Source organism: Anser anser (assembly GCF_964211835.1).
Source record: "Anser anser genome assembly, chromosome: 1".
NCBI classification, from domain to species: domain Eukaryota; kingdom Metazoa; phylum Chordata; class Aves; order Anseriformes; family Anatidae; genus Anser; species Anser anser.
In genome coordinates, this window is record NC_139720.1 from 147,714,400 (window position 1) to 147,741,955 (window position 27,556).

Genomic DNA, 27,556 nt, shown 5'->3' on the forward strand with positions numbered 1-27,556 from the left:
GGAAGCATCTGTATATATTGCTGTCTTTCTTTGTAGGACAAGAAGAGTTACAGGGCAGTAGCTGTTGTTCTGTCAAAACCTGTCTTGTGGTATTACTCAGAACTAGGAGTTTAATATGCATTGGAACCATGTGCAGCTCTGCTGGCTGCACTGCCTGCAAGCTTTCTCAACTGAGTACGTTTTGAAAGCATTCCAAAACTAGCATTATGCCTTGTCATTTGTCTAAGTTAATGCGCTGACTAGAATCACACACTCACCAGCCCTACTGGGCCCTACGTGTTTATCTGTGCCTGAAAAGATCTCTGTGGGCCATCACAGTTTGTTTCCCTGCATTTGCTGGTGAAGCGGATAAAAACATGCTGAAGGATTAAGAAAATGCCAAGTGACAAAATCAGTTTTCACTTGTCTGTTAAGGATCCATCTGGTGAGTAGCAGTGAAGCAAGCGGCCCCTGCTAACCTGAGCTACAGGAGCAGGAGGCAGCACAGGAGTAGCAGAAGGGGCCTTCAGAGAGGAAATCTTGTCTGGAAGGTAAAGCCCAGGGCTCTGAACCAGCAGATAAGGAGTTGAGTTCTGCATCCAGCCCTCCTACTCACTTGCTGAGTGTGTTTGGGCAGCAGGAATCTGTGTGTGAAAATAGGTTTGCGCAGATGCTAGTGCTAACTCTTCTCTCCTGTAAAGATGTGGTATAGGGTAGGTACTGGCTATGGAACACTTGAGCACACTCAAGTGAAAAGTGCTACAAAACAGCACTAATAACTCTTTTTTTCCACAGACAATTAATGTTCAAACAAACCCAACGGCTGTTTTCTCCTTTCTTTGCTGGTTTTGTGTAGATATAAATGAATGCGAACAACAGCTCTGTGAACAGACCTGTGTCAACTCACCAGGGAGTTACACCTGTCACTGTGATGGCAGAGGGGGAGTAAAACTTTCCCAGGACATGAATACGTGTGAGGTACGTTAGTCTTCCTTCGTTGCTGTAACTGCAGAACAGACCTTCAGTTTACACTGCATCTGAGAATAATGGATGAAGACCTGGACCAAAGCCATTTGAGCTGAGACCAGCAGGAGGGAGTCAGAGGGCCAAGGCCACGTGTGCTGGGGACAGTAGCTCTCCTGGAAAGATAGAAGGGTCTTGTTGGCCCATTATGGGAGTATGTTTATTCGTAGTCTCTCTTCTCATGCTCCTCCTGTCCCCATTCCAAAAAGAGCAAGTTAAGAAGCATCACTTGCACTTTACACTTCCATGGTCCAGGCTTTTGAGGTGGATGGGCTTCAGTGGCAAAGGCTGCTTCTGCATAAGCCAACCAAGAGCAAGTTCTTAGCATATCTCATGTTGCAGGCACTAAGATGCAGTAGAAAAGCTTATGCTGTGTCTTGTGAGCGTGATCTCATTTTGCAGCAGGAAAGCATTCTGCCAAGGTGAATAGGAGGGAAGGAAAAAGGAAATGTTCTCAGGACCAAAGCAGCAGTATTTTGAGAGTATAACCATTAAAGTGCCCTAGCCTACTATATGTAGAGTAATTATAAGTTTGAGAAAAGACAAGAAAGCATATTGCTTGATTCTCATTCAGTTGTGTGAGGAGAATAAGCATTCAAAAATGTGTTTTGGTTATAGAACATAATACCATGTGTGCCTTTTGCTGTTGCAAAAAGCGTTAAGTCCTTGTACCTGGGGAGGATGTTCAGTGGGACTCCTGTCATCAGACTGCGCTTTAAAAGGAAACAACCAACAAGGTGAGGACAATTTTGAAGGACAGTCAAATGTGCTGGCCAGCTTTGATGCATGCAATGGAGTTAAGTCATTAAAATAACGAGTATTGCTGTGATCATGTTTAGTTGTTCGGGTTATGGAGTACTTTACGGGAAACATTATCCAAACCAGTAACTGGGAAAGGCAGTCTTGACCACAGAGCTCATAAGATAATTACTGAAGCACAATAATGTATTTTTTACTATCGATGCCATTTTAAGGTCCATCCTCACAGCTTAAGCTTTTGAGAGTGCATTAAAAGCTAGTGTGTTCTAAGAGAGCTGTATAGCTACTAGAGTTGATGCTATCTGTATGGAAAGTACTCTGTGGTTTTTGAACTCTGCATAACTTAATTTATTTCTTGACACCTGTGCGGTCAGACTTGTGGCTGAGTTCGACTTTAGAACCTTTGATCCTGAAGGTATCCTTTTCTTTGCTGGAGGCCATCAAGACAGCACATGGGTAGTCTTGGCTTTGCGCAAGGGACGGTTAGAGCTGCAGCTGAAATACAACGGAATAGGCCGCGTGACCAGCAGCGGACCACTTATCAACCATGGCATGTGGCAGACGGTGAGTATGGACCACTTCCGAGAGCTTACCTGTCATTTCTTGTTCCTGCTGAACCCTGTTAAGCATAGTTAGACTTCGTGTGTCTTCATATTTTTGAGAAGATGCTTTTCCAACCTATTCATTCAATAGTCAGAGCATCCGCTTGCACACCGGTACATTATCCATGATAAGGTGAGAACGTGATGTTTTTCCTAAGAAGCTGAATTATGCTTTATGACCAGCAAAACTAAGCAACATCACTGGATTGCATGATGCTACCATAAACAGACACAGCGCCTCCAAGATGCAGCAGTGCTGAGCTGACTTTATGTTAGTATGAGAAAATGTCCTCAGGGCAGCGTTGGCAGGGAGCAAGCAGAAGATCTTTTAAGGAAGTCTCCAAGGGTGGTTTGTTTCGAGTATGGTGTGCGTATTTGGTTTTGTTTGTTCATTTGTTTAGTAGCAGAGCTCAGCTCTGAACCTTTACAAATTTATTATGCTACAGTATATATTTTTATATTCTTCAGGTTTGCTTATAAATAAAATGCTCCATTTCCCTTGGAAAGATATTGGGGTCTATTAGAAACTGTGCAGATCTCTGCTTGCTAACAAAATAATCCCAGCAGTCTCATGAGAAGACGCACTGCACCTTGGAGCTTGTAAGGACTCATGTTCTTGGCTCTCTCTCAGAATGTCTCTGGTGTCTGGAGAATGCATCTTCTCACTTGTGCCTTCCCCCCCTCCTTCTTCTTGTCTTATTTAATTAGATCTGTGGCCTTTAAGTTGATGTGTCTGTTGGGCAGTGGGTGGGAATTTCTCGGTTAACTTACACAGGAGACAAATACAGATGCTGGTAACTGTGAGTCATTTTCTGCTTAATTTTTTTTAGCGTTAAAATCAGAATTATACATTAAAGAAAAAAAGCGCAGTGGGAAAAAATTTGTTTCTAATGTATAAATAAAGAAGTTCTTGAGTGCATACATTGTCAGCTACTGACATTTGGTAATATTTCCAGCAGAGGAGGTGATGTTTAATTCAGTTCCTTTACTGTCACTGAAACAACTTTAGATTCCAAATGGAGAGCTGTAGAGATTCAGCAAAGCTGTAGATAAAACGTGTGACATGCTGTATCTTGGCAGGTAGGAATAGCCTTGAGGCAATTCTTACTAAATTAAAGATTTGTCCTGCTAATTTGAAATACGGTGATTGTAATTGCCTGCACAGGGAGGATGGTAATAGAAGATGAGTCACAAAAAGCTGTTATTACCAAGCCAAACCATTTAACATAGGAGTGTAAACTTGTTAAGTGCTGTACCTCATTATGAAGTAATGACAAACTTTCCCATACTGGTTGTGGGAGAGATACCAGAAACGTATTTTCTTTCTTCAAGTAATAATACAAAAATGCTCAAACACATGGGAGTTACAGGGTAAACAGTGCAAAGGCTGTGTTTGCTTCCTGCAGGGAGAGAAGGCAGTATGATAAAAGCAATTATCATTTTTAGGCAGTGAGTACAATTGCTGGTCTCCTGCCAGCCATCAGTTCCAGGGCTCTTATCCCCACATACCGTCATACCTAAGAAGTTGCCTGGCTGAGTTGCTGCAGCAACGCACTCCGTGTGTGTTTTGGTAGAGATTGTGTATGTCCCCTGGAAACTCTACCCCAGGGTTTCTCCCATGAAGGAGAAAGCTCCGAGGGAGCTGGGGTTGTTCAGCCTGGAGAAGAGAAGGCTCCAGGAAGACCTTACAGCGGCCTTCCAGTACCTGAAGGGAGCTACAGGAAAGCTGAAGAGGGACTCTTGGTCAGGGAGTGGAGTGATAGGACAAGGGGGAATGGTTTTAAACTAAAAAATGGTTGGTGGAGTGCTTGCTTGGAGCAGGTCTGCTCTGATGGACATCCCCCAAAGCTAAACTTGTGATGTTGTGCCTAATACTGGTTGAAGGCAGAAGGAACTAAAGGAGCCTTTAGTCTCCTTGCTTCATGGTTGACTCCCCTCAGAGGCTTGGGATGCTGCTTGCATTGCTGGGGTGCTGCTGGGTGCTCCTTTCTCTGCTCTGGTGTCTTACCCCTTGCCTCCACCTTGCAGGTATTGTCCTCTTCTGCCTAACATCCAGTGTCAGCCCTGTCTCTAAATACCATTTAATCAATAAGTCTGAGCCATACAACTTTGAACCTCAAGTGTGGACTTCTGTGTACTTTTCAACCTTACCTTCTGTGAAACATAACCCAAACCTTCAGAGGTCACAGTCCACGCTCAAGTGCAATTTGGGAGCTTTACTCTGGGTGTCCGTGTACACAGGATCAAGCCCTTAGTTTTTCTTAGACCTAGATACTGATGGTAACTTTGTAGGTGTTGGGAGAAAACAGTAATTTTACAATTTAACTTTCAGGAGATGGGAAAAAAAAGGCTATTTAAAAGGAAATTACAATAAAAAGCACAAGTTTTTGGTCTCTTGAACAACAGTTGCATCATTTTATGAAAATGTGAAGGCATTTTCAAAAGTTCAGGCCAGCATTTCTACCTGGGTATATTCTGGTGTTGATCTTGCCTAATCTATTTTTAAGTGATCATTCCCAGCAGTGAAAGCACAAACAAGCAAGCCTCAGGAAAAGCTTTTAATACAGCGTTGTAAATGTAATCCAGCCGAAAGAAGTGTCACATAAGAACTGGTGAAAGTAGAGAATGCACTTGCTTTCTGTTTGTTTTGCATTTCCCCCCCCACCCAAATTACCGTTTTGTCTTCTTTTCAGTGTTTAATTTAGCGCTAGACTGAAGACAGTATGTTTAGCCCAGATAATAACCTACGTGCACTGTTAAATGTCCAAGCTGGAGGTTAAGCAATCGCAAGCAGATCTGTAACTTGGCTTTCACCCTGCGGCTGCCTGTAGCCCGGTCCCGTTGCCGTGCTGCCCGCTTGCTTCTCAGCCGAAAGCGGACAGGGCTGTGCACTGTGAGCTAGCCAGGGCAGGAGTCCAACACACAAAGCTGCCTGCCTGTATGATTACACTGTAAGGGAGCACTGAGCTACGAGACCTGCCCGCCTGGGAGTCTCCACGCAGACTGCGGCAGGCAGCGAGCGGCTGGTTGCTCCTCGCAGCAGGAGGAGAGAACTGCAGCAGCCTGCTCGCAGCCGAAAGGCTTCCCCGTTTGGTCTGTGGGCGCTGGTGGCGCACCACCAGTGAGCTTCGGGTGTAAGGAGCCGCAGCTGAAACTGCCAGAGGGCAGCTTGAAGCAGGCAGAATGTAATTTCCTCAACTGGCATTTGTTAAGGGGCGTTAACCCCTTCTCCTGTGGAAGTTTCCACTGATTTGTGGTGTGGTTTTTTTGTATATTAACGATCAGAAGCAGTTAAGAACAGAAGCTATTTGTTTAAACATATAATCAAAATGCATGCCAATGCTTTAAATACAATCTAGTAAAATTGTAGAAGCCCTGGTGGCCCTGCAGGTTGAAGGTGCCCTTCACAGGGCAAGCACCGCAGGCTTTGCTGCAGCCAGCTCTCCCCGTTCCCCGTTCCTGCTTGTTCTGTGTCTGCCCACGGTCTGTGCTAGGAGCCTCAGGATACAGGCACCCCAATGGGTCTTTAGTCAGATAGCCAGTGTTCCTAGTGCAGTTTGGCTGTAGCTGCTGGGCTGCTAATGTTCCCCGCCCTCTGAGTGGACTTTGCAGCCTGCCTTTTCCCAAAAAAAGTCTGTTTGAGACTGGGTGGTGTGTCTCCATTGAACACAGAGCAGCGGTGCAGATGCTGCTTCAAATGAGCACGCTTAGGGCAAGTAAATTCATGTCGTAGAGGATACAGCATGGAGCAACACATCAGATGCAAGCAGTGTTTTAACAGCATAAACCAGGCTGCACTGGAACCCACAGGAGAAGGAAGAAGGTTGATATTCTGTGAATAATCTCTTCAACTCTCAAATTTCCTTTATCTTCATCACCACAGACTGCAATCCAAAGGGAGTGTCCAGGTATAAACCTGCTCAACCCTGCCGTCCTTTATGTTACAGCCACAGAGAGAGAGCCCAGCACGGATGATGGAAACAGTTTGGGGGTGGTCACTCTCGAAATGCACACGGAAATTGTGGGAAGAATAAGTGTAAAGTGCCACTGAAATAGGTACTCGGTTCTGCTCAGTGGCGCACTGACAGAGGGCTTCAAACCCAGTCTCTGGGTTTATACCCAGGGAACAGAGCTGCACAGATGATGAGTGGGTAGGTGGGATATCTGCCATGTGGTGGGAAGAAGGAGGGCTGTGTTGAAGGTTGTGGACTGGCGGATGTGTGCTCCTTTCTTCCCTGCAAGATGAAAGAAGGTGACTTCCTCTGCGGCCACAAGACGTCCTGTTGGCAGCAGAAGCCAGGTCCCACCGCAGCAGAGTCCAGTTGGCTGCTTCATAGTGTTTGCGCAGCCTGGCCTCTTGCTTTCTAGCGAGGCACCCCGTCATAGATCATTGTTCCCATGTGACACCACAAGTACAGCGATGCCATTAAAAATTACAACTAATTTTTTACATTTTAGTGGGGATATAATCTTCCTAACAGTAGTTCTTGGGAGACATGGAGGTAAAATTCGCAGGGACCTTCTGAGAGAAAAAAATATTGCCTATTGGACATTTTTATTACCCTCTCAAATGTAACAACATCTTCTGTTGTTCTTTTTTCAGGGGTCAGTACTCAAAGACTAGACTTGTTGTGGCTGGAAGGCTTCTGTGTTATCCTTCGCTGAGCCAACAAAAGACATCCTCTTATCTGTCCTTCCGGCTTTTCCTTTCACATGCTGTCGCAATAGGAAGTTTCTCATTAATAACTTGTTACTGCATTTAGATTTTGCTTAGAGCAAGCTGCAAATGTCACGTAGTTCATTCATTCATTCATCTGTGCTTGTTTTGAAGTAGCTGGGCTGTCTTTGCCACTAGGGCAACTCCAGGTTGCTTTCTAAAGACTTGAATATCGAGGTGGAATGTAGCTTAAAAGGTAAACAAAGAGGCTTGGGGACAGAAAATATTTCTGCATAGTAGGGATTTTGCTAGTAGTGTCTGTCCTGTACTTGAGGCTGTGTGTCTTTTTATACTAAAATTATCTATTTACAATTTTACTTCTTCAGATCTCTGTTGAAGAACTCGAGAGAAGCTTGGTTATAAAGGTCAACAGGGATGCAGTTATGAAAATAGCTGTCTCAGGTGATCTGTTTACTCTAGACAAAGGACTGTATCAGCTGAATCTGACAGTAGGAGGCATTCCTTTCAAAACAAAGGACCTTGTTCTACCAGTAAGTATAGCATCAGCACTTACATTGTTTTGCATGCCTGAAGGGCTTGATTTCATCTTTTCTTGGGGTGATGTAGGTCCCTCCTGAGAGCAGTTCAGCCTGCCCTGACACAGGTGGCATTATCACCTCCTGGATACAGATTTCTCTCCACTGACTATAGAGGGAGCCTAAGCCAGTAGCAAAGGTGAGACTCCTGATTTTTTGATTGATAAGGTTGGGTGAGATGTATCCCACCCTTGGCCTGCAGAATTAGGACACAGCGAAGCTGGAGCATGTGGCAGAGCCCTAGGAACTAATGGTGATCATGCTAGCTTGGAGATCTTGAGTAGCCCTCGTGTGTCAGTGGAAACGCTGCTGAGTGAGGGTAACATTGTGCCCAGTAGGACTTGGGTTGGCGTGGAGGGCAGTTTTTGCATTGTGACTGGGGTTTGAGCTTTGTGGGTATTGTATCACAGCTTTGTGCTCCTGGCTTTTACTCTTTTGGTTTTGTAAGACCCAAGGGAAAACAGGAGGCTGTTTTTCTTCACTTCTTCCTAATTCAAGCAGATAGAGCACACAAATGAAAGTTAAAGCATCCTTTGGATGGGACTGGATGATTGCTGTGTTTCTGAAATAGCTGCTGCTCGGGCTATTTTGAACGTCCACCACACACGGAGTTGGCACCTTGAAACCAGAACTGGCATCCCCTTATTTTTAAACGAGGTGACGAGTTTGTGGTTCCGTGACTGGGAGTGCAGCAGCTGAGGAAGGCTTCTGTTCCTCTCAGGAAGTCATTCAGGGCCAATGCTTGTCTGAAATGCTAAGCTAGGGGTGTGGTCTCCATATATGATTAAGGGCCAAAAACTCCTGAGGTTTTTATCCTGGCTCAGACACTTAATTCTGTCTGCTTCAGTTAATTTGGGATAATGGTTCTGATTTAGGTGCTTTTGCAAGGAGCCTTCTCTTTACATGCTGCCTCACATTTTAATGCTGGTGCAGGATAATGGCACAAGAAGCTGGAACAAACAAGGTGTGCACAGAGCAGGGTGCCCATCTCACGGCTCAGGCGCCCCTCACTTAAACCAGAACACAGCACCACCTACCATGAATCAGGTCCAACCTGTTGTGTGCCACAAAGGCTATTTGCAACGACACAAAGGATTTTGTTTTCCACGTTTGATACCATAATATCCCCTGCACCTGAAATCACTCATTCTTCACTGAATTGCAGTTTAAGGTGTGAGATACTGCTTTGTCTTCCTAGATAAACCCTCGACTGGATGGTTGCATGCGAGCATGGAACTGGCTGAATGGGGAGGACAGCACTATCCAAGAGACCATAAGGATGAATGAAAGGATGCAGTGCTTTTCTGTAGCAGGACGAGGGTCTTTCTATCCTGGTCGAGGTTTTGCTGTATTTAATCTTACTTACAGTAAGTACTTCATATTTTTATTTCTGTTGTCCTGCCATTAACTGTAATTGTTTAATGAACAGTTTGAAACTTGTATGCATGCCCAGCTCAGTGTTGATTGATGCAGAAGCGACTGGCAGCTGTGGATGAGGAGGTATCAGCTGAACTTGTGGTTCATAGCAAAGGAAGGCCTGTATATGATGGCTAGAGCCAATATGGACCTGGCCAGCACAGACGAGGTTCTCTCTGTGTGGTTCCACCAGTGCATTTCACACCTGGGCTGGCTCCAGCTCATCTTCAGCCTTAGGGGCTTCCCTGTTCCTCTGTCAAGAGCGTAGCTGATTCCAGCCCTGACCACTGTCTTCTCCTAAACAAGGAGAGCTGAGAGCCATAGTGTAGTATCTTGAGTTTATAATGGACAGAATATCTACATTCCCTGTAGCAAAATGTCCAAGATCAGATTCACTTTTAATTGTTGGGTGGTATTTATAACACCTGGGACAAACACACTCAGCATATCACTGATAGAAGTTGAATGAAATTATCCTAGAGTAATAGTTTCAAACCACACTTGGCCATACTAATATAGCACTCAGAGAGACACGTTCTCTGAGTTCTAGCTTATTCTGTTTGTTTATATGTGTGATCAACTGTCAGTATTTGTAAACCTATACAATTGTCAACCATCAACCATTTTGTGTGCAAGTTCTCCTCTCCAGAAGCCTTCTTATGCACCATTATGTGGATTTTTCTGCTGTGCCATTATAAATGAGGGAGTATCAGATGTCTGTCATCATTTACCACACAGATTCAAAAGCTGCAATGTACAGACAGTGCTGTATCTGAAGTGCAGATGAGAGCACTCCACAGAGATGAGTCCTCAGAACCTGCGTTTTTATATCTGTTTTTCCTACAACAAATAATCCACCTTTGTGTTTGTTTTGTTTTGTTCTTTTTTGTTTGTTTTGTTTTACTGTTGTTTTTGTTTGTTTGTTTTGTCTTTGTAATGGTAGCTTTATAAAGAATTTATTTATAGTATTCCAAAAGGCAGTGAACCAGCATAGCTAATACTGCCATGCATGGAGGCTGCAGAAGCAGTGTTTTTTCTAGCTGGCATCAGATTTGGAATTACATGAATTACGTACATCAGTAAGCAAGATGCCAGCAGGTTTAATTCCAAGTTCAACAGATGAGATGCAACATCCCATGCTTGTGATAGGGTGATGATCAGGAAGTGATTAGTCAGTGATCGATGTAGTATACTTATATGCTTTTTCAGTTTAATACAGGCTTTTATAGAAGTGTATGTCAGATTTGGACTTAGATTTCTCATGGCCTTTTGGCAGTCAAGTACCATGTAAAAATTGGGTGCCCTATGTTGCAGCAGTTCTTCGAATGTGATGGATTGACAGCCATGGGAATTTGAATCTCTTTGTGATAAAAAGCTTAACCTTGTGTTTTGACTTCTGAAAGGCAACAGAATGCAGAAGGTAAAAAAGAGGGAACTGATGCCATTTTCTTCTCTGATTATATGTTCAGGTGCTTTAGCATTTTTTTGAGCAAAAGGAATGTGGCAGTCTCTCCACATGTTCATCCATCTATCCTCTTCTCTGGCCAGAAATTGCACATTCTACCATTTAACCTGATATTCTTACGTTTGTCTTGCTACTTTTTTTTGTTTTGTTTTGTTTTGTTTTCCTGTAGTGCAACCTTCTTCAGGAAATGAAACCAAGACAAGTTGGAAAATAGAACTAAACGCTGCAATTCAACCAGCAACAGACACTGGTGTGCTCTTTGCTCTGGTTACGGAAGAAGCATCTGTCCCTTTATCACTGTCCCTGATTGACTATCACTCCACAAAGAAACTGAAACAACAGGTATAGATTAAGCATTTTTCTAGAGAAAGCTCCTGGCTGTTTCCTGGAACCTGCGAGTCATTATCAAGAAAGAGCTGTCAGGTTCCCTGCCTGCCTACTTATTTGGGCCCACCAGTTCAGAACGTGGTCTGAGACTGGGCTGCTTGGCCAACACTGAAGTTCTGCCCCTGACGGGGGTATGTGTTAGACGCTATTTGTGAGCTCTTTGCAAATGTGGCCTAGGTAAAAGATGGAACTGGTTTCTTGAATGCCAGCATATTTTGTTAGATTTTTCTGGCCTAGGAGCTGTTTAATGTCATAAGCTGAGAATTTCCGTTCTCTGGAGCTCTTCAGAAATAATCCCAAAGCAGACAAGAGACAAGGTGTCACTCCAGATTCTGTGAAAGGTCAGTTATGATGGAGGGCTGAAGACGCTGATCTAATTACATTCAGAATGAAGGGCTAAATTCTGGCATTACATGAGTATAAATAAGGAATAGTGTCACTAAAATTCATCAGCCAACTTTTCATGTACAATACAGCAGCTATGGTGTACTTATGTCCACTAAAACCCACTAAGAATTCTCTCATAGGAGAAAGTGGTTACAAAAAACAGTTAGTTCCCCTCATTCATAGTTTTTTCAATGCAAGTGAGTTCAGAATATGATCAGCAACAATAATAATAATGCTAATTTTCTCGTGGCTCTGCAAAATCTTCATAAACAAGGCCACAATGGGGTCATCCTAGCCCTGGATAAGTATGGAGAGGTATATTTCAGCTCACTGCCTCTTTTTTTCTTCTTTCCCCTGCTGTCTAGTTCGTCATCTTGGCCTTGGAGCACACAGTTGTGTCCAGACTGGCAATAAATCTCTGCGATAAGAAGGACCATTCTGTGGACATCCTTGTCAAGAAGGACCAGTTATCCCTGAGGGTAGATGGGATGGCAGGAGAGAGTGAATTAAGCGCTTCTGAGTTAGAGGACAGCCTGTCCATCTTGGAGAGCTCTTTGCAATCAACAGTGAAGACGTATGTGGGAGGATTGCCAGGTGAGCATCTAGTTTCATAGCATGAAATACAGAACCCCACCTCACTGAGCCGGCGATCAGGAAAACTGTTCCCATTCGTTAAACCTAGGAGCTTCATTCTCGGTTTCTGCTTGAGCAGGCTTTGTCTGCGATGCAGACGTGTGATCTCAACAGAAGTGAGGGTGTGCTTGATGTTTATTTGTTTTGTTTTGTTTTTCATCAATGATTGTGTCCTGAGGACAGGTGGAGGCAAAAATAGACAGAGGAGGTTTTGCTTAGTCAGCAATAGGAATGATTTTTCTGAAGGGTAGCTGCAATGCCTTAGCCATGGTAAGACCCATAGGACCTGTACCACAAGATCCTGCAGTTTTTACACAACTAAACATTCATTAAGTTAGAACATGCAAGCTTTATGTTGTTACTTAAGCACTCCTTGTGAGGAGATCTCATCTGTTCTCCTCCATAGACTTTGTATATCCCATCACCTTTGATAGGAAGTTTCAGAATTGGTCCAAGAACCCATTGTGAGGGCTAAACATTTCATGCCATAGCACACAGCACCTAGCTTCCCAACCTGCCAAAAATATATGCACAGGTTTTCTGCCCTTTTGTCTCTAAAATCTAATCTCTCAGTCTGACTCCTGTCATAGATTCCTGAGTCACATTGCTTTGACTGAAGCTTGGAAAGCCCAATGTGCTGATTCTCACTGGCTGATGTTCTCTTTGAGCTGAACACAGCAGTTCACAATTAATTTATTTCCTGCCAGCTGAAGGTACTTAGAGCACAACCAGAGGCCTACCACAGTTTATAGCTTTGGTGGCTTTTCAGCTTCTTGAAAGAGATCAGTTTGCTCCTCTGTTGTGAGCCTGAAGATCGAGCTTTCATCTGACTCATGAATTTTGGCCAAACTTTGCGGGTTTGTCTCTTGTTCTGGCTGAACTGGTTTATCAGTCCCTAGTGCTGAGGAATGCAATTAAAGAAACACTTGTGTTTGTGACACATAGCAGTCCACCCTATTTTGTTGCGAGCAGCTAAGCAAAATCTTGCCCTTACTCGCCCAAGCAAGGGAAAGGGAGCAGTGTTGGCCTCTCGGTAGGTTTTGAAGCAGTCAAGCTGGAACAGAGTGACTGAGGTGCAGTGTACACTAGGGCACATGGCATGACTGTTGCCACCATGCGTGCAAGCTTACAGAATATTTATGCCAGTGATGTAAATATTTCGTAGTCACACCGAAAAGGGGGAGGAGGGACGCTTTGGGGAGTTCACACGCTGGCAGGAACAAACAATGCTGAGTCCACAAATGTGGCCTTTTGCACTGTGTGACAGTGCCATTGTACAAGCAAGGGAAGTAACCTGCTTTCTTTCAAGTCGCTCTCGAATGCACAACTCAAAACCAACTCCATTCTGTACCTGTCCTGAGTTGTCTGTGGTTGGCTCAGACTAACTGTGCTGGGTGAAAGACAGTTTTTAATTACCTAGGACTAGGTGGGAAGTATCATAACTATTGCTCTCAGACCCAGCTGGCTTCTGTAGATTTAGCTGCTTTCACCCTTTGATCTGTTGTACTCATCAGCAGGACTTGCTGCCTCTGGTCTGCTTTTACCATCGAGTGGAACCCAACGCTTGCGCTGAGAAGTGCTGTTCCTTGCCAGACGAATAAACATTTCAGCACTTTGGTTGGATTCATAACTCTGGGTTAAATAACTGTATCAAATGATCAGATCTAAGGGAGTTTGGCTCATTCAGATTTTAGTAACGTTATTTTGTTTTTGTTTTTTTCCCCTACTTCTTTACCCTGTGGAAAAGAACCAATCACATTTAATCTCTTTATTCCATTTGCAATAAATAAATAAAGAATCCTGGGTCAAAATATGCATTTTGTCCCATACTAAGTACAGGTAAGATTGCAGGTGTAGAAGAAGTATTATTTAGAGTTTCAGAGACAAGAGGGAACTTATAGGCATTTACTAGCTTTTTACGGTGTTTTCAATTTGGATAAATCCTGAACTATGTAATTTATATGATGCATAGGCATTTTTCCAGGCAATGTGTATACCAAGCTGGTAAATGAGCCTTTAAACAAGCCTTCTCAGTCTTTACAGGACCCCATTCAGACAGATCCATTTCTAGTCACAACAGAAAAGTATGTATTTGACCCAATTTGCAATTGTAACATATAAAAAAAAATCCTTTTTATATTTGTTTTTGACAGTATCTTATAAATCCAACTCATCCAGCCCATGTTGTCCTTCCTTAAGCCGTGTGGCACATGTAACAGCAATCTGCATGATTCCTTAGATGAGTTCAAGCCATGAGGCCAACGCTGTCAACTTCTTCTGAGTCAAAATTTAGTTTAAATTCATGTGAGGTACTATAACACAGAGGCCCACTTCTTTGTAACAGTCCAGTTATCTTAAGCAGACTCCAGAGATAAAATTTGGTAAACAGGGAGGAACAGGAAATAGCTGAAATCATTTGTTTAAGCAAGCACCAAGCGATGGTGTTTTTCAGCCAGAAAGCTGAAAAATTTATAGTATCTATTTGTGGCTTACAAATCCCACACAAATACTCTTTCTCTCACTCAGTCCTGGAGTCCGCCTCAGTGTGAGCTGTGTTTGATTACATCAGTGTTGAATTTGGCCTGGCAGAACCCTTTAAATGGCATATAATCTCAGACCAACAGGACAACCTATTGTTCACGTCGTCCTTGCTTCAGTGTAGAGATAAGGGGCTTGCTTTGCTACCTGCCTCACCGGGAGGCTGCCTAATCTTTGAGACATTCCTTGCTTGCCATTGCACAACCAGCACAGCTGGGTCAGCTTTGGGTTGTAAGTAAGCTAATAACCTTCGGGGAAGGGTAGAGGACACGGTTCACGTTAATTTTTGTTTGTTTATTTAAGGTCAGTGTGTAAGTGATGTTGCAGAAGTTAGTAATAGCCTTGACTAATTTCTCCTAGTCTGTTGGATTTTACTTAGTTTCTTCTTCCTTGCTATTTGTTTTCTGCCTCTCGTAAACTGATTTAAAGCATGTCACCAGTGGATCTCCATAGAAAAAAAAAGTGGCATTAGTCTTACCAACTCTGTATTGCAGCATCTTTCTGGTGAATGCCAGCAGCCTCCTCGTGCTGGTGATACTCAGCATAACCACAGAGTGGAAAAGGTGGCTGCAGCAAGTGGTAGGTGCTGGGTATAGGAGGAGCCTTCCTGTCGTGTTCATCCTATAATATCTTGGCAAATATTTTGGATAGAGGAATGACATTACAGGAGGCTGTAACAACTCCTCTGAAGACCGTATAGAGGGAAAGACCAACATAGTGGGAGAGAAACCATCAAGATGGAAAGCAGTGTGAACACGGTGTTTCTGGCGTGAGTGGAGTGAAGCCTCGCTGCTGGGCAGCAGCATGGTCTCGTCAGTGCTGGAAGCCTTGCACAGAGGCAGAGCAGCTGGGGAAGGGTGCAGTGCACAAGAGCAGAGGGCATTCTGCCTACGTTTGGGATCGTGCTCCTGTGTTCTGGTGAGAGGGGCAGGGAGAAGGCAGAAAGCCTGGCGCAGAGAAGGGGTCAGTTTGAATTTACTGATGATCGTCGGAGCATAGGTAGGACAGGTGTTCGTGCAAAACAGGCCTCCAGAGATGCTTGTCTCCCCTTTGGCACAGATGTTCCTGTCACCTCTACTCCGGTCACGGCGTTCTACCACGGCTGCATGACTGTGAAGCTGAACAGCAAGGCACTGGACTTGGACGAGGCACTGTACAAGCACAGCGACATCACGTCACACTCTTGTCCTCCAGTTGAGGCGGGTCCGTAGGTACCACTGCAATGCGAAAGTTTTATACTAGGAAACTTTCAATGCTTTTCTTTTTTTTTAAAGATATAAATTATTCAGACCTACCGCACTGCGTGTATAGTTTCTCTTAAACACTGAAGTTATGTAGGAGCTACTGATCCTTATGTCAGATTGATTATTGAAATACTCCTTTGCTTTGAGGTTTAAAGGTTGTAATATATTTGTAAATAGTTCAGAAGACTAATATTAAATAGGCCAAAAGTACAGAATATACCTAAATGAACGTCATGTTTAAACTGTAAGAGACAGTTCTATCCGGAATGTGGAAAACCTGGTAATATATGAGTGTGGACTGGAAGAAAAATAATAATTCTGTATTATTTTTATTACCAACACTGCTTTCTGATTTGCAAAGTATGAGAGAATAAAATATTTACATACAAGTTTTTAATTTACCTGTACTCCAATTATTCTGTACTATGCTATTTGGAGATGATGACTCAGGCTATGCCTGATGTGGAGATTACACTAGTGGTTTTTTTTTGTTTCAATTTGTTTGGAGGGGGGGGGTTATGTGTTTGTGTCAGTATTACATATCCTTGGGCTGGAAAGCGTACGGTTGCTGCTATTATTATTGCTACGTTTTTTTTTTTCTGGTGCCACAGATAGAAGACTCAGTTGTGACCTTTAGAAAAACTCTTGGTCAACAGAGAGTGGAAAAAAAACTGGGTCAGCAGGAAACAATTAGAAGAAAAGACTCATAAGCTGAAAGCCATATGGCTTTTGTGTCAATAACCACTGAAGCAAATGATGAGGTGTTGAGAATTGGGAATATTAAGTGGTGATGACATTTTTTTGCTGCTTAATTTTTAGGTTGGCTCATTCACCATGAGCCTAACGGGAGCACAGAGGCTTGTGATTCTGAGAGTTAGCCAGGCTGAATTGCAGTGTGGTGAGAATATGCTTGTGGGTTTACTTGGGAGAGGCTGTAGAGCCATAAAGTGCATTTAACTTTTAAACTATCCTAGTGCTGCTGGGGCAGGCTTTGCCTAGCCTGCTTTGAGGCAGTTGAATCTTGCTTTATTTTTCCTTGCTTTCCAATGGGTTAAAGAAACGAGAACGAGAGGTATGCCGTGGTGGATATCCGAACCCTGGGTGGCTAAGGTCACCCTATGCTTCACAGGGTTAATATGGAAAAGGTCTAATAGTACAGGTTTTTTTTTATAAATTGTTCCCAGCCATTCTACGCTGTGTTTTGCCTAGTCAAATACAGAGATGATGGATTAACCTAATAAACCACACGTGACAAGGTAAGTGACCAAGGTGTGGAGATGTAACTGTCCCAAAGGAAAGAACAGAGGCAGGGCAAGACTATGCCCACTGTATCCCAGCTGACAAAAGTTTTTTACACTCAGGAATGACCAGATGCCAGTTTGGAAGGATAATTGCTAACTAGACAGTAATAACAGGGACAGACTCACTGGTGGACTGTGCATGGATAGGAAAACCCAGAAGTAGCTCCATACGTTCACTTTTTGTTATTGAGCAAGGGATACCAAGTTATGTGCAGGAGTGCTTTCTGTTATAGTCAATGATATGGATCAGCCTGGAATGTGATGGAGAACCTAAGAAACATCAGCTTATTATTCCAGTGAGGGCAGGGAATCTTGAAGGTATTGTGGTGAGTAGCACTTCCTCAGTGTGGTGGTTTGTTTTCTGTTTGTTTTTCCTGGTTATTTTAGTACTTCACCAAAATACGTCTCCCATTCTTTTAACTTGGAGGAGCTCTAATGAAAACAGTACAAACTTGGATGGCACCTACTATTTCTTAAACCAAGTAGATGAAACAAACCCCGTTTTACTTTGTTCTTTTCAAAGGAAGCATGTTAGCAAAGCAGTCTTATGTCTAGCATTTTTTGTATAGTTTCTGTGGTAGATCCCCAAAAAATAACATGTGGCATAAATGAATCACAAATATGTCTGACCTTTGTGTTAATGTAAGCGGTACTGTTTATGAAGCCAGATACTGGAAACGCGAATCTTGTGGTACATTGTGGTAGTCTGCAGTTTCAGGCTTAGTATTATGTGAAAAAGACTATAATTCATTTTTTTTAATAACAATCTAATTCAGAGCTAAAAATATCGCCAGGATTGTGCATATCTGTGCATGTATGAGAAGATATTTTGCATAGACTACAACAAACTCCAACCAAAATGTGATTTAGAAGAAAAAGCCAGAGTTTGCAAGTCTGGAGAATTACAGAAAGGGAGGCAGGAGGGGAGGGCTTTTGTGTCAAGCTTGATTGCTTTTAATAACCTAACACTGGAGGAAGAGGCAGCTACTTCTATATATCATTGAGAAGAGGAAATAAAATGATAAGCATTCCTTCATTCCTCCTCAATCACTGTGCTTCAACCCAAGAGAAACACTGATTTCATTTTTGTTCTGTTTGCAGTCTAGGTGCTCAACTCAAAGGGACCAAGTCGGGGGTGGTTTTTTTTGACTCCAAAAGTGCCCTGAAATGAACCCAGGTGGTTCCCCAGGGAGTATTCATAGTAACTGAAAATAAGTCCATATGCAGTTCCACTCCTGTTCCACTCAGTGCATGATTAGGGTGATCGTGCTCTTCAAGCATGCATTTACACAAGAACTAAGCATTTTGGATGTGTTGAATTCATGAGTAGAAGTAAACAGCAGTCTCCCCTCTGACTTTGTTTCTCTTAACCTAGCTCATATCACTGACCTCGTCAACAATACAAGTAAGGCACCTTGTCACCAACGGTAACATCACTGGCCTAAAACTTTGCATATCAGAAAAAGAAGATGGAATACAGTATGTTTTTTATGGTCCATATAAATTAACCTCTGACTTTATTTGTATTAGTTCTGAATCTGTTTTTTATACATAGAGGTACAGCACATGAATTAACAGAAATCCTTGAAAGGTGGAAAGTATTATGTAAAAGGATGATCATTCTTTGGTCTATTTTCAGCTGGTCTGATGGTGTCACTTCCTTTCAAAGGAAACTGTCAAGTAGGCTGGTTTTGTTTATATAGTGTTTCTTTATATTTCCATAATATGAAGCAGCTGCTTAAAAAGCTAATGAGAAATACCTTCCTTTCCTTGCTTTGCTCTTTGGCCTTTCAGAAAATATCTATAGCTTCATTGCTGTCTAGACTGTAAGATCTACAGAGCAAGCAGCAGCACCACCGCTCTTCCAGGAGCAAAATGCAGTGGCGTGGTGCCGTAATCTGATGGGTTTTAATGCCTGTGTAGCCACTCCTGCCACTAAATATGAAAGCCATGCTCCAAGAGGGATCTCAGCCAATATGATGTACAGAAAGGGGACAGGGTGCACACAACTTTGAACCTGTCAAAGGCACTTTTACAAGTATTGCCACTTAGCCTTGTCGAAGTATTTCCAATTCTGTACAATGGGAAAAATTATGAAGGAATTCTGACCCTTCATCACCTCTCTTTCAGTGGTTGCAGAATTACTGGACCAGACCTTGTTAAACTTAAATAATGGGTTCACAGGGAGTGGTTTTGGTTGTGATCCTCTTTTGACTAGAAAGGAATTAATTCCAACACTAAAGTGCAGATTAAACATCTGTCTGGAAATTCACCTTTAGCGCGCTTTCCTGACATTTTACTATGCAGACTAGACTGGCATGAAGTGCAAACTTAAAAAAAAATCCAGTAAAATTAACCTTTCGGTTTGAAACTTGAGGGAAGTATTTGGTAGGGTAGTTTTCCCTCTGCTTTTTTTGGTTTTTCTGTTCTCATAAATATAACAGCCTTAGGTACAGCATAAATATACACAGTCAATTTTATTGCAAAATAATTGCCACACATTTTTTATTGGTACAACTCTTTCACCAAAAAAGGGTTCTTAAATAAATACTACAAGCAAACAAACACCGAGGCTCTTCCTACCCAAAGTGATTTACTCAGAGAGCTCCAGACTACCCACTCAGACAACACAGACTAGAACCCCTCTATACTGGTCTATGAAAGCAGAACACATATCCAGAGTGTTTTCTTCATTTCTCCTCTTGAAGAAAAATCACTCTGCAATATATGGAGAAGGAAAAACTCACGGTAGCCAGAAAACAATACTGCATTTGACTGCAGGCAAACTAGGTGGTTACCTGTCACACTGCTGGTGATGTGCCTGCCCTGACATCTCCAGGTTTCTGCTCTGCTTGGTGAGATGTGGCTAAAAGCAGAGTGGCCGTGACACACTCTGTGGTGGGTTCCTTTGTAAGTCTAGTGCCTGCACAGCGCAGGGTTTCCAAAGGTTTCTTAAAAACAAAGAAGCCTACCAACTACCTAAAATACATTCTTTGTCCTACGGTGCATACGGTGGAGGCTTTTCTCCAGGCAAGAAGTAAGTCGGTGCATAGAGGGGTGGAGCATTGGGGGGAAGGCCGTAGTTGGAGCTGGACTGAGAAGAAGGCTGAGTTTCTTCTGATAAAGAAATGTCAGTAGATGATGTTCCTGGAAAATTGCTGGCAGGCTGTATATAGACAAAGAAAAACACTTCAATAAATGATTATGATCCTGTTTGTGGCTCTGATTTAAGTGTTTACCATGTCAGTATTATGTCCCACCGTTAAACTTCTCATGCATTGCAGCACAACACTCACTTCAGTATTAGAGAATCTGTTTAAGGATAGCAATTACAGTGTATAGTGAAAGAAGACAGATTCCACCTGTAATCCAAGTCATTTTTAATAGATATTGTGCATCAAAGAGGCATGAAAAATAAGCAGCCCATGCTGAATGACAACTAGGATTTATTAAAACAAAAGGATGCATCTAGGGACTTTTGTTCTGGATAAAATCCTACCACTACTTTAAATCAAGTTTTGCCATTGATTTCAAGAGGGTCAGGATTTCACTCCTCCCCTCACATGCCAACACATGCCAGTCCATGGGCTCCACCAGAAGAGTTGGGCTCAGCTCCCTTCAAGTTCAGGCCTAAAATGCCTGGAATTTAAAAAAAAAAAAAAAAATAGTAAACATGGATCTATTTCAAGGGAAATGTAAAATCCAGGCAAGCAAACAATGCTGTCTTGGGTACTTACCATGCTAAAAAAATGAGTAGTCATCATTTACAAAGCCAGTACAAGGGCTGATACTTGGCTGGTGGCATCTCAGAGCTGCCCAGGGCTGCCAGTCCCCTTGCCACGGGGGGGGGGACTTAGAAGAAAGGGGACTTTGTGACAGGAAGGTCGTTTATGCACCGTAACTATGCAGGAGGCAGTGCAAGTATACCTATAGACCTGCTGGCTAGATCAGCTCCAAATGTAGTTATTGGGTTTTATACTTCATTTTCTGTTTTGTTTTGTGTTGTTTTCACAACCCCAGCAGCCCCTGCACAGCTCATCATTTACCTGACCAGTTGGCAGGCCTCTTACCAAGACTGGCTGTGACTGACCTGTACCAGTAAGGGATGAGTGATTTTGTTACCACATGCCATGGTAAACAAATGAAATGCTGGTTACAACTTCGTCAAAATGCATTCCTGGTGTCACCTCTGTTTTTGTATTTGGCTGACTTCTGCTTGTGGACAAACTATGAGGTAAACTAAGCTGGTTTGGCACCAGCTCAAGGTGTGATTTTATTTTTTTTAAGACTTTGTTTGCCTGTCCAGCAAGCAGTTATTCAGTGAGATACTGAATTCAGCAGAAGATTAAGAACAGATCTTAGTCTTAGTTGAGCTGAGCCACCACGTGTGTGACCCTGACTGGGGCAGGTGCAGGTCATTGTGAAATGCAGGTGCTTAGGAATGATGTTTAGCCAAAGCAGGGAGCCAAAGGGAATGCTGAAGAGAGAGGTGTGTCATGGGGCCTGCCTCGCTGTACAGTTAGCAAGGTCACTGGAAAAGGAATGAGGCCTGAGGGTGAGATGCTGGCCTCCAGCTGGGCTTCACACGTGGACAGGATGCAGGGATGCGCTCCTGCTGGGGCTGGCCATCAGCACACTCAGTGTCACCTCAAACTGTGTGGGGCCTGCATGGGAGAGCTGCCCTGAGAGTGCCCCTGTGAGCTCTGTCACCCTCTGGGTACCCAGCCAGGCTTCTGATCCACCTGGAATCAAAAACATTATACTTTTGAGATGCCCGTGGGCACCCTATCAGACCTCTGGGTGCTGTTCCAGAAGTACATGCGAGTCTCACATAGACCTTTGGCCAACAGCCAGCCTTTCATGGATGTCTTGCAAATATTAGGTCATCTCAGGTGCTGTATCTTTAGACAATTGAGGGCTCAATGACATAGACATCTAAGTGCACAGCATAGAAACTGATTCCCACCCCTGGTCAGTGGAAAGGACTTTAGGGTGCGTTCATACCATGCGCTTCATACATCTTTCACCTGTGATAAGCCACATATGAGAAGTGCCTTGCTTTCTCTGTGGACTCTGAAGGATCGACCTGCTCGGGTGGAGTCTTTTACACTGTAGACATCTAGATCTTAATTCAGGTGCCCACATATGAGTGTCTAGCCCTTCTGGGATGTCATAGGGCATGCCAGATGTCCACACAGAGGTGGTACAGCGACTACAGGACCTGGACCCTCCTAGAGCAGCATCAGGGGCCAGGTGGCTACTTGATTTCATTATCACACAGCACTAGATCCCTACATGTCAACAGTCCCTGTGTTTAGCCAGCTGAATCCCAGCCACAAAGCCTGTAGTTGCCTTAAGGACCAGAACCAGCTGAGCAGGGCTTGTGAAGGCCTGAATTCAGCAGCTAGGCACCAGGCCACTAGCTGCTTGGAGCACTTAGATGGGTTATGAAGGCCTCCAGCCCTATGGGTTCAGCTTACAGCTCTCAATGGATGTGCACGTTATTTGACATTTCTGGCTGTTCAAAATCAGGCCTGCTTCTCACATTCACCCTTTTGTAACTTTGTGTAAGTTTATTACGATTTTTAACTCATAACTGTTCCATTATGCTGAATGCTGATGCAGAAATTGATTCTCTCTAAACTACAATGTAATTAGCTCATACATGTAGTAAAGCTGCTTGACTTTTTTTTTTTCTTTTCCAAGAAAAGGATTAAGTGCTTTCCCTTTTGGAGCCCAGTACTTCTTGCTAACCTCTCCTGGCTTGAGGACAGCTGGTGGTGTCTGCCCCTGAGTGTTATGAAGGGGAGAGAAGACAAATGAACGCGCTTCTTAGAAAAAGTAGAAATCTAGGGGGAAAAAAAGTGTTTATTTTGGAATGCAGTTAAGAATTTGGGGGTAAATATTTCTGTTTCTCAGTGGACACAGGACTGAACAATTACAATTGATCCTCAACACTACTTACATGCATCTTTTCAGCCTCATTGCTTTCGTTCGTCTCTGTTTATCCCCTTCTCTATTCTTGGCTACATGCTAACTGAACTCTGCAGAACAGCACAGCTTTTCAGCTAAAAGCAAACAAAAAAAAGATCTCCGTGTGTACTGTTTTTTTTCCTCTCAATCAGTGGTCTCCAAAAGTGCCTGGCCCCATTATCTTATTTATTAAAATGTGCCAAGGACTGTTCTTTGGCTGTGAAGCCAACTGGCACAGCACATACCACATCCATACAGCTGAACTCTTACCACCAAACCAGTGTGTCTCTCTGTATGCACACCACCAACCAGGAATGGTCCACTGCTCCTGCTGGCTCCTGACCCCTTCCTAGGTGTTGATGGGAGACTATTAGATGGTCTGGGCCAAACCCATGCCAGGAGGATGCTAACAGTTCACCGGTGTGGGTGGTCATTGGCCCTGAGGAGATGTGGCCTGGGAGGCTGTGGGGAGTTGATCCACAGTCAGCTCGTGCTAAACATGAAGTGTTTTCTATTAAGAATTACAAAACATGCAGTACCCATTGGTCTAACAGTAGACAGCCAAAGTGTAACAAGGCATTGGACTGAACAAACCAGCTTTATTGTGATTTAAAAACCTAAAAAATGCCAGCAATCTCTCTAGTGTCTCTACAGCTATTTACCAATTTTATTATTTATATATTTTTATATTATAACCCTAATGTTCTTCATCTCACTTTGCCTGATCTGTGCTGCACCGTCCGAGCCCAGCCATGACGGTGACTGGTGCCCGTCGTGCCAGGCCCAAGGCCCCGCCATGGCTAGGAGCACTGCTGGCCTTCCAGCTCTGTGAGGGAGGGACAAGGGAGAGTTACAGCAACCAGCGTGGGCCTGCAGAGCACGCGTACTCTGAGTACAGACACCTAGATGTTGTGCAGGGGGAGAGACAAGTGTCCTAAAAGAGAAATTTTGAGTAACACCCATGTTAAGTAGGGAGCCACTGTGGCTGGCCAAGTATGCATGAGCATTTACCTCCCACAACAGTCCTCTCAGGACACAAGGCACCTAGCTCATGGGGCATGCTGCCAGGGACCTTCTGTGGAGGGAATTAGTCTTGCCTGTGCTCCACAGAGGGTCCCTGGCGGTGGGACTGATGGTGCCTTCTCCACTGAAGCTATTTGATAGCCAGCTGTAATAGGAGCAGGTGATCAAGGTTCAAACCCTTCACATAAAGGAGGGTCAAGGACTGTCTTGTCACCAGGCTACTTAGGCCAAAAGAAAAGCAACCACCACCCTCAGCATCACTCACCGCTTTTTCCAGGCCAGCTCTGGGCTGGACTCACTGTGTTAAAAACCAGCTGATGGACTGTGCCCCTAACCCCTCATTTATACTCTTCTACAACATCCCGTGGCATTTGAATCTTCTTTGGTGTGTAAAAACACTTCCTCCTTCTGGCTTGTCTTGCCACCAAAAAGCTCTATCGGTACAACCAAAACTGTGTGATGAGTAGTTATCACTAACATCGAGCCACAGTCCTTTCCATATCACTCAGTTTTACAGACCTCTTATTTCCTCCCCTTTCTTGTTTCCTTTCCGTCTGACGAGTCCTCATCTACTGATTCCCATACTTTGAGTAACATGGACGAAGGCATGTAAACCTTTCTGACAAATCCTGTATAACTGATACTTCTTTGGCTTCCCCATATGCCTCTGCTCCTGCTTTACCTGGCCCAACATAAGGGCTGCTTTCACCTTTGTGGCTGCCACAACACAGCTCTAATCCCACATAGGGATTCCTGGCCAACAGATAGAGTCCAAAGGACAACCAGAGAAAATTTGAAATCTAGGAACAGACCTATGAACTGGTCCCAGGCTAAATCATCCCAGAGGCAAGTCTGGGCATTGAAATCCAACAACCTTGTTGCAGACCCTGCAGGAGCCAAGACCTACCACTGCAGAGTTTGTACTGAGAAGCAGCTCAAGGTTTTCTGATGGAGTAAATGGCACCATTTTGTACTATACCTGAAGAGGCAACGGGTAGGATGGATACGTAGAAATAGTTGCAGCTGAAGGACAAAACCCAGCATACGTCAGGATCTGCTGGGCAGGATTGTACAGGATCTGAGGAGGAGGTGCAGCACTGAAAGCAATTTGGGACATAGGTACCTGTTGAGCAAAGAAAACAACAATTTATCAGCACAGCACAGAGGGGTCTGGAGCAGGAAATGGTCCCAACAGGAGAAGTGACAAATAACTAACAACTTCCTATTTTCCAGCATAACGCCAGTACTACCGAAAAAAAAAAAAAAGTGACAGACATAATGAGAAGAGTGCGTATCTGGAGTGAATTTTCTGGCCAGAATTACACAGCTATTTTAATCTTCTTCCCTTGGAAAAAAAGACTGCTGGTGCTTCCCTAGCACCAGTTACAGAAGCACTGGCAGGGCTCCAGACCAGAGACACCCTGAAAGGCACAGCATACAGCTCTAACCGCCTCGTCTTATCCACTCCAGCAACCCTTCCTTCACACTTTGCTGCAGACTCTTTCCAATAGCAACTACCTGATGCCCTTGTGTCTTTTCTTACCAGTTTCCTACACGGATCTGTGAAAACCTCTCTGTCCAGACCACTTGTTTGTCTTTCACAGCTTTCTCTTACTTACGGAGTTTTCTGCTGGCTTTCCAATACCACTCCCTACATGCATATCTCATCTCTACTGCACAAAATCAGGATTCTCATCTGTATCAGAGTTGAATTGACTCCTTGATCATATTCCGTGGCTCTACTGGCACGTCCCTTAACCACAATGTGAGATAAAATTTGCAGGAGGAAGTAATAGCTCATTTTAAACCAACCAATAAAATTAGGAAAAAACAACAACAAAACAACAACAGCAAAAAAGCACAAACAAAATAGAAGGTTGAATGTGACACGGGACTTGTGTTCCTAAAACCCCGTGCTACATAACCATTTGCGAAGGACAACAGAGCTCTGTGAACAATTTTCATGACCCTCTGCTCTGCAAATTAAGGCCAGCTCAGTGGTTTCTCTCCACTCTGTTGGTTTTTATTAGCAGATTCCTTCACATGAGAGCATGGAATTTTCTTTTTATTGAAATAATAAAAGATGGTGGTTGCAAGGCACATACTGAAAGCAGCTGCCAGGGGTTTTTTGGCATTTCCTTTCAGACTTATCTGTGAGAGACATGAACCATTGCAACCTTCAGAGATAGCATACATGTTGTGATTCAGGCAAGGGTGCATTAATTGTGTTTTTACATGGAAAATGTCATCTAGGTCACTGATGTAGCACATGAGGTTAAAGCAGAAGCCCTAGTTCATGTGAGAAGGCAAGTCTCTCATTTCAAGGTACTCTCCTCAAAACACTTCTTTTCTACCTGCCCTGAAGGGTGAATATGGTGAGAAGAAAGACAGAAGCTGCCTTTCAGACAGCAGTAGCAAGATGTAGCTCATGAGATTGCCTCAGATCCAAAAGCTTCAGGCCAGCAACATGTCTCACCCTGGCTGGGGCAGGACCAGCAACCAGAATGTGTCCTTCCTTGGAGGAGGGAGGCTCGAGAGCAGCCATATCCCTCTGGCTACGGACATAAGGCAAGAAACACTCGTTTTGCACAACATGAAATACAGATTTCTGGTCTGAATCTGCTACCAACTTTCTGCTCTGGGACCTCTAAGGTGTCTCTGTCCTTCCAGGAGTGCCTCTAAATCCTTTCACGTTCTCTCCACCAATAGCAGGAACATTCTCCCATTGCTAAGGACAAAGATCACAACAGTCCTAGAAGACAGATTTGGGGAGTCAACCACTCCAAACCCACTCATCGAGCATCTTATTATCAGACTATGTGGTCTCAGCCTGGAGCCAGTAATGACTTGCAGATATTCATACAATCACAGAACCATTAGGGTTGGAAGAGCCCTCCAAGATCATCTGGTCCAACCATCCCCCTACCACCAATGTCACCCACTAAACCATGTCCCTAAGCACCACGTCCAACCTCTCTTTGAACACCCCCAGGGACGGTGACTCCACCACCTCCCTGGGCAACCCGTCCCAGTGCCTGACTGCTCTTTCTGAGAAGAAATGTCTCCTCATTTCCTACCTGAACCTCCCCTGGTGCAACTTGGGGCCATTCCCTCTAGTCCTATATCAGGTGTTCTAGTAGTGGTACTACATTTAATTAGTCATCTAAAACACAAGGGTAGGTGGAGATGTTTTAAACCAAAACATGCACCCAAGTCAAAGAGATAAGAAGCTGTTAACTGACTTGGGAGCGCTGTCAGTGTAAGCATCTCCAGCCGGGGAGCAGCTCCACACAACGAATTTAACAGCAGATTGCAACTTCAGTTGCAGGAGTGCTAAGATATGAACATGTGGAAAGCAGCTCAGTGATTAGAGGTTTATTTCAGCTTCCTTTTTTTCTGAGCAGGGTGAGGGAAGAGATAGGAATGATATTTCATCTGTCCAGATTCCCATGAGGACTCTGAGGAGGAAGCTAATTAAATAAATAATAATAATAAAAAAAAAGCCAGCACACTCCCCCAGGACCAGAGGTTGTTCTGATTACTGCAACCCTAAACTCAGGGCAGGCAGATTCC

At 43.8% G+C, this 27,556-nt stretch overlaps 2 protein-coding genes across 4 annotated transcripts in view; one reads left to right on the forward strand and one right to left on the reverse strand.

Annotated features, from left to right (window-relative positions):
- GAS6 (growth arrest specific 6) overlaps positions 1–16,083 on the forward strand; it is a 40,539-nt gene extending 24,456 nt beyond the window's left edge. Inside the window, exons 8-15 of the mRNA XM_083801800.1 lie at positions 836–957; positions 1,621–1,739; positions 2,136–2,325; positions 7,407–7,571; positions 8,815–8,983; positions 10,667–10,839; positions 11,637–11,865; positions 15,502–16,083. Of these exons, the coding sequence (XP_083657926.1) occupies positions 836–957; positions 1,621–1,739; positions 2,136–2,325; positions 7,407–7,571; positions 8,815–8,983; positions 10,667–10,839; positions 11,637–11,865; positions 15,502–15,653 (1,319 nt within the window). The 3' untranslated portion in view covers positions 15,654–16,083. The remainder of the gene's footprint in view (positions 1–835; positions 958–1,620; positions 1,740–2,135; positions 2,326–7,406; positions 7,572–8,814; positions 8,984–10,666; positions 10,840–11,636; positions 11,866–15,501) is intronic.
- Positions 16,084–19,462: 3,379 nt separating this feature from the next.
- TMEM255B (transmembrane protein 255B) overlaps positions 19,463–27,556 on the reverse strand; it is a 71,849-nt gene continuing 63,755 nt past the window's right edge. For 2 of the 3 annotated variants that reach the window (XM_083801812.1, XM_083801811.1), the window contains 2 exons: positions 24,963–25,106; positions 19,463–20,153 (listed from right to left, as the gene is read on the reverse strand). In XM_083801812.1, coding sequence (XP_083657938.1) covers positions 19,986–20,153; positions 24,963–25,106 — 312 coding nt within the window. In that variant the 3' untranslated portion in view covers positions 19,463–19,985. Of the gene's footprint in view, positions 20,627–24,962; positions 25,107–27,556 lie in introns of all 3 variants that reach the window. The other variant, XM_083801813.1, reaches the window with a different exon arrangement.